At 45.0% G+C, this 7,577-nt stretch overlaps 1 protein-coding gene across 1 annotated transcript in view; it reads left to right on the top strand.

Annotated features, from left to right (window-relative positions):
• The window catches only part of gli1 (GLI family zinc finger 1), a 32,543-nt gene that overhangs the window by 18,878 nt on the left and 6,088 nt on the right, over positions 1-7,577 (top strand). Inside the window, exon 8 of the mRNA XM_048618967.1 lies at positions 7,382-7,542. Within this exon, the coding sequence (XP_048474924.1) occupies positions 7,382-7,542 (161 nt within the window). The remainder of the gene's footprint in view (positions 1-7,381; positions 7,543-7,577) is intronic.

Genomic DNA, 7,577 nt, shown 5'->3' with positions numbered 1-7,577 from the left:
GTAATAATCGCTTTCAGTATTTTCCCAACGATGGATGTTAGACTAACTGGCTTAGACTTCCTTGCTTTCTGTCCCCCTCCTTTCTTGAGATGTTACATTACAGTTTTCCAATCTGCTGGGACCATTCCAGAATCCAGGAAATTTTGGAACCACATCTGTTGAGAACGGGTCATCAGGCCCAGGGGAATTGTCAGCCCTTAGTGCCATTTATTTTCTCTATAGTTTTTCTCAGTCTTTGTAACTGTTTTCAGTCCCTCCCTTCCTTTTGCCTCTTGATTTTCTATCATTTTTGGAATGCCTTTTGTGTTTTCTAAAATAAAGACGGATACAAAATACTTGTTCAAAGTCTGGCATTTCTTTGTATCGCATTATTGATTCCCTAGTCTCACTCTCTTAGGGGTCAGCACTAACTTTAGCACCTCTCTCCCTTTTGTATATAATTGTAGGAGCTCGTACTGTCTGTTTTTAAACTTCTGGCTAGTCGTAGAGTCATACAGCACGGAAACAGACCCTTCGGTCCAACTCGTCCATGCCAACCAGATTACCCAAACTAAACTAGTCCCATTTGCCTGCGTTTGGTCCATATTCCTCTAAACCTTTCTGTTTCATGTACTCATCCAGATGCCTTTTAAATGTTGTAATTGTACCAGCCTCCACCACTTCCTCTGGCAGCTCATCCCATACACGCACCACCCTCTGTGTGAAAAAGTTGCCCCTCAGGTCCCTTCTAAATCTTTCCCCTCTCACCTTAAAAATATCCCCTCTAGTTTTGAACTCTCCCATGCTAGGGAAAAGACCTTTGCCATTCATCTTATCTGTGCCCTTCATGATTTTATAAGGTCACTCCTATGCTCCAGAGACAAAAGTTTCAGCCTATCTAGCCTCTCCTTATTACTCAAACCCTCCAGTCCTGGTAACATCCTTGTAAATCTTTTCTGCACCCTCTCCAAATTTAATAATATTTTTCCTACAGCAGGGTAACCAGAACTACACACAGTACTCACCAATGTCCTGTACAACTGCAACATAATGTCCCAACTCCTATACTCAATGGTCTGAGCAATGAAGGCAAGCATGCTAAACACTTTCTTCAATAACTTTTCCTTTAATTCCTGCCACTTCCTACAAACCAAAGGGGTGGCTATGGGCACCTGTTTGGGTCCGAGCTATACCTGCCTCTTCGTAGGATATGTGGAACAGTCCCTTTTCCGCTGTTACACCGGCACCATCCCTCACCTCTTCCTCCGCTACATCGATGACTGTATCAGCAGTGCCTCGTGCTCCCATGAGGAGTATGAACAGTTCATCAACTTTACCAACACCTTTCACCTCAACCTCAAGTTCACCTGAACCATCTCTGATATCTCCCTCTCCTTCCTGGACCTCTCTGTCTCCATCTCTGGTAACCACCTCGAAACTGACATCAATTTCAAGCCCACCAACTCCCACAGCTACCTAAACTACACCTTCTCTCACCCACCCTCCTGCAAGAATGTGATCCCCTACTCCCAATTCCTTCGCCTCCGCCGCATCTGCTCCCAAGATGGGGCGTTCCACTCCCGAACATCCCAGATGTCCTCGTATTTCAAGGACTGTAACTTCCCCCCTCTGGTGATCGAAAATGCCCTCAACCTTGCAGCTCTTGCATTTCCTGCACTTCTGCCCTCACATCCCCTCCCCCCAACAAAAATAAAGACAGAATCCCCCTTGTCCTCACATATCACCCCACCAACCTCCACATCCACCTATCTGCCACTTCCACCACCTACAATCCGACCTGACCACCAAAGAGATATTTCCCTCCCCACCTCTATCTGCCTTTCGTAGGGACTACTCACTCCGTGACTCCTTCGTCCGCTCCACACTCCCCACCAACCCCACCACCCCCGGCACCTTTCCCTGCAACCGCAGGAAGTACTACACCTGCCCCTACATCTCCCCCCCTACTTCTTCTCCATTCAAGGCACCAAACAAACCTTCCACATTAGACCGGGGTTCACCTGCACATCCGTCAACTTGGTCTACTGTATCTGTTGCTCCAATGTGGCCTCATCTACATCGGTGAGACCAAATGTAGACTCAGGGACAGATTTGCAGAGCATCAGCGTTCTGTACATGACAAACGACAACACCTTCCAGTCACCAACCATTTTAACTCCCCCTCCCACTCCCTGGGTGACATGTCCATCCTGGGCCTCCTCCAGTGTCGCAATGACACCACATGCAAACTGGAGGAACAACACCTCATATTCCACCTCGGGAGCCGACAGCCTTAACATAGAATTCCCTAGTTTCAAAATCTCCCCACCCCCAGCCTCATCCCATGTCCAACCCTCCCTCTCATCCTCACCTCCTTGACCTGACACAACCTGTCCATCTCCTTCCCCACCTATCTGCCCCACCCTTCCCACTGACCAATCCCCACTAACCCTACCTGCATCCACCCATCACCTTCCCACCTACCTTCCCCCAGCCCCACCCCTCTTTCCTCAATTTATTTCCCAGCTCCCTTCCCCCTGATGAAGGATCTAGGCCTGAAACATCGACTCTCCTGCTCCTCTGATGCTGCCTGACCTGCTGTGTTCATCCAGCTCCACACTATCGACCACCCTCTTCACCACCCTGTCTATATATGATGCCACTTTTGAGCTATTCACCCTTATCTTCTAAATTAACCGAATTTGTTTGTTTTAGATATCTTTTGCTAGTTTATAAAATTTTCCCAATCTACTGGTCTGTCACTAAAATTACTGTGTTATATATCCTTTTTTTCAACTTGACACCATCCACAACTTCCTGAATTAGCTACAGATGGTATATCCTTCTTGTAAAGTCTTTTTCAGTGGAATATATTTAAATTTAAGACATACATTTGAGACCCAAATTTCTCATCCTGAAACTGAACGTGAAAATCTCACATGTTATGATCACTCTTACCTAGAAGATCCTTAGCTATGAGGTCATTAATTAATCCTGTCTCATTACAAATTGTCAGATTTAAAACAGTCTATTCCCTGGTCCACAAATACACTCTATGAACTAATCTTCAAAACTATTTTGCCAGTTTGATACATCCAAACTACAACTAAAATCTCCTACAGTTATTGCAGCACATTTCTTACAAACCCCCATTATTTCTTGATTTATACTCTGCCCTACAGTGTAGTTACAGTCAGGGATGCTTAAACCACTCCTACTGTGACCCCTTTCCATTGCTATTTCTCATTTCTATCCAAACATAAGAACAAAAGAAATAGGAGCAGGAGTGGGCCATCTGGCTCTTTGAGCCTGCTCCACCATTCAATAAGATCGTGGCTGATCTTTTCATGAACTCAGCTCCACTTACCTGCCTGCTCACCATAACCCTGAACTTCGTTACTGTTCAGAAATCTGTCTATCTTTACCTTAAAAACATTCAATGAGACAGTCTCAACTGGGCAGGGAATTCCACAGATTCACAAATCTTTGGGTGAAGAAGTTCCTCCTCAACTCAGTCCTAAGTCAGCGCCCCGTTATTTTGAGGCCAAGCCCCCTAGTCCTGGTTTCACCTGCCAGTGGAAATAACCTCCTGCTTCTATCTTATCTATTCCCCTCATAATTTTATATGTTTCTATAAGAACCCCCCTCACTCTTCTAAATTCCAATGAGTATAGTCCCAGTCTACTCAATCGCTCCTCATAAGCCAACCCTCTCAACTGCAGAATCAAGCTAGTGAACCTCCTCTGCACCCCCTCCAGTGTCAGTACATCCTTTCTCAAGAGACCAAAACTGTACACATCACTCTAGGTGTGGCCTCATCAGCACCGTATACAGCTGCAGCATTACCTTCATATTTTTAAACTCCATCCCTCTAGCGATGAAGAACAATATTCCATTTGCCTTCTTAATTACCTGCTGCACCCACAGACCAACATTTTGTGATTCATGCACAGTAACACCCAGGTCCCTTTGCACAACAGCATGCTGCAAATTTTCACCATTTCAATCTGATTCTACATCTTGACCTTTTGAACCAAGATCTAATGATCTCACCCTATATTATCAGAGCCACCCCATCTCTTTTCCTAGCTTCCTGTCCTTTCAAAGTAGAAAAACTCTTTGAATATTCAAATCTTAACTTTGATCACTTTGTGACCATGCCTCTATAATAAATATCAGATCAGACTCATTTATTTGTTTTATCAGTTTGACCATCTTGCTCTGAATGCTCTATGTATTCAAATAAAGAGACTTTAATTCTGGCTTTGGACTATTTGTCTCTACTTTGACCATATTTCCTGGTACACTATTGTGTTTGTGCAGTCTATCACTTCTAGTCACACTCTGGTTATCATTACCTGAATTGCTATCCTGAAATTAATTCTTGCCCTTTTTTGTTAACTTTTCAAATCTTCCCTCACTTGATCCTTCCCTCCCACTCCCCACTCCCCACAATTCAGCCTAAGGTCCTCTCTACAGCCCAGGTTAGACATCTTGCTAGCACACTGGTCCCAGTGCAGTTCATGTGAAGCCTTTGCCACCAGTATAGCTCTGACTTGCTGCAGTGCCCCATCAATTGAAACCCATTTCACCCCCGGCAATCTGAGCCACATATTCACTCTCTGATCGGACATGCCCTACGCAAATTAACCTCTCTCAGGTAGCAATCCGGAGATGATGACAATTGTGGCAATTTTGTCCCTAGGAGCTCATGATCTCTAAGCAGAATGTCTTTCTTAGTGCTAGCTTATAGTAAGCCCCCACGTAATGTGTTTTGCTTTGATGTTGCTAAGTTGACAGGGCCTGTATTTCCACTTACCCTCACAAGATTCGCTTTAACATCATTTTCCGCCAGTCACACATTGGGCCATAAGTCCTTATTGGAGCAGCTTCTGTCTTCCCTGACCCTCTGAACTTTGACCTCTCATCCTCCCTGATCCTTTGACTTAAGTCCTTTCCCTGACCCTGGCTCTCTGGCTGTGGCCTCTTCCCATCTCTGACCCACTTCCTCACTCCTGCTAAGTTCCAGATGTGAGCTGTTAGATCTCTAAGGGTTGTGAAAGTGTGAGTCCTTATGGTGTAGAAATACTGAGCTGGAACTTTAGTCATCAATACTCCTAAACAAAAATGTTGAATCTGCTCGTCCTGCCTCTTATCCCTCGTCACTAGAAATTCTACTCACATGACTGCCACCTGGGACAAAGTACCCAGATAACTCACCCCTCCCTCATGTACTGCAGTGTCTGAAGCTCAGACTTCAGCTTGTCAACTTTGAGCAGAAGTTCTTGCAGATGTGGCTGCTGTGGTTCGCACTGGTGCCCAGCAGCTCCAACACACTACAGCTGTAACACGTCACCAACTCTGCCATCTTTGTTTTGTTGTATTTAACTAGAGTTTGACCTTTAGAAATCTCGATCCAGGATTATTTGTATTTAAAATGGTTTAACGACTTACCCTTTAAATTTAAGACAGTGCTTATACTTTCCTGCCCTAGTTTAGAGGAAAAAACCTGATCAGTCACTGTTTAGCCTCTGGACTTCAGCCTGCAGGTATTTCACTTCCTCAATGCTCCTCGCTGTATTAATGACCAGAACAGTATCTCTTCCCTCGCTTGCTAAATCACCCAAAATTTAGGCACCTCCGTCAAAGCAGAATTGCAGCAAGCTGGGCTCTGTGCTGCTCATTCCACATCCCATTAATGTGAGCATTGGCTAAAGGTTTGTGAATGAACTCACACACTTTGTCGACCTTTCATGAGGAGAGTTGGCAGATTGGATACACAATTGGCTTGATGGTAGGAAGCAGAGAGTAATAGTGGAAGGATGCTTGTCTGACTGGAGGCCTGTGACCAGTGGTGTACCTCAGGGGTCGGTGCTGGGCCCATTGCTGTTGGGTGAGAATGTACAAGGCAATGATTAGTAAGTTTGCGGATGACACTAAAATAGGACAGTGGACAGTGAGGAAGGTTATCAGGATCTTAATCAGCTGGGGAAATGGGCCGAGAAATGGCAAACGGGGTTTAATATAGGTAAGTGTGAGGTGTTGCATTTTGGAAAGTCAAATCAAGGTAGGAGTTTCGTGGTAAATGGTAAGGCCTAAAGGAGTGTAGTGGAAGAGAGGGACCTTGGAGTTTAGGTGCATGGTTCTCTGAAAATGGAGTCACAGGTAGACAGGGAAGTGAAGAAGGCTTTTGGCACACTGGCCTTCACCAGCCAGGGTATTGTGTATAGAAGTGGGAAGTTATGTTGCAGTTGTACAGGAGATTGGCGAGGCTGCACCTGGAGTATTGTGTTCAGTTTTGGTCACCTTGCTATAGGAAGGATGTTATTAAACTGGCAAGTGTGCAGAAGCTTTTTATAAGGATGTTGCCAGGACTCGAAGGACTGAGTTAAAGGGAGAGGTTGGACAAGCCAGGCATTTTTCTTTAGAGTGTATGAGACTGAGGGAGGGTATTATAGAAGTGTATAAGATTATGAGAAGCATGGATAGGGTGAATGCACTCAGTCTTTTTCCCAGGGTTGGAGAATCGAAGACTAGAGGACATCAGTTTAAGGTAAGAGGGGAAAGAATTCATGGGAACCTGGGGGCAACTTTTTTACACAGAGGGTGGTATGCATATGGAATGAGCTGCCAGCGGAAGTGGTTGAGGTGGGTACATTAACAACATTTAAAAGGCATTTGGACAAATACATGGATAGGAAAGGTTTAGAAGGATATGGGCCAAGTACAGGGAAATGGGGCGAATGTAGATGGACATTTTGGTCAGCATGGACCAGTTTGGGCCGAAGGACCTGTCTCTGTGCTGTAAGACTGTTCCACAAGATCATGCCTGATCTTTGACCTCAGCACCTAACTTGCTGCACTGTCCCCATTTTTCTTAATTTGTTTCATATCTAAACATTGATTAATATCTGCCTTGAATGTACTCAAATGCCAACAATCCACAGCCCTCTGGAGCAGAGAAACAGAGTTTTGAGTCCAGTGTGACTCTTATTCAGAACTGAAAGGAGCTGGAAAATAGGTCAAAAATAGAAAAAGAACCTATTTTGCAACACCTTTGGATTCTGAAGAAGGCTCATTGGAGTCAAAACTCAGTATTTCTCTCTGCAGATGTTGCCAGACCAGCTGAGTTTCTCCAGCTTTGTCTAAAGTCTAGTCAGTTAACCATGAGGTGGAATCCCATAAGCCCTGCATCTCAACATCAAATCAAAGCAAAACAAAACCTTTGCTAGTCAGTTTGCTGTGGATCATGACTGTGTGACGCCCAAATTCTGACAGGAAGCAGTTCAGAGCTGACCCAAGCTTCAAACCCTCATCAGTTTGGGAAACCCCTGAACACTTCCTTCTTGCTTGCCCCTCCCCACCGACCAAGAGCTAATCACATTGTCTGTTCGGTCAACAGAAACCGTATATCTGTAAGATTCCGTACTGCACCAAACGATACACTGACCCCAGCTCACTACGAAAACATGTGAAGACTGTGCATGGACCTGAGGCACACATAACGAAAAAGCAGCGTGGGGACATCAATGTGAGACCGTCTGCAACACAAGATGGAGCGAGATCATTGCCGGGACAGGATGGAGATGCTGCCCATG

The sequence above is a fragment of the Rhincodon typus genome, chromosome 41, assembly GCF_021869965.1.
Source record: "Rhincodon typus isolate 14 chromosome 41, sRhiTyp1.1, whole genome shotgun sequence".
NCBI classification, from domain to species: Eukaryota; Metazoa; Chordata; class Chondrichthyes; order Orectolobiformes; family Rhincodontidae; genus Rhincodon; species Rhincodon typus.
This window is presented reverse-complemented; position numbering and strand designations above follow the sequence as displayed.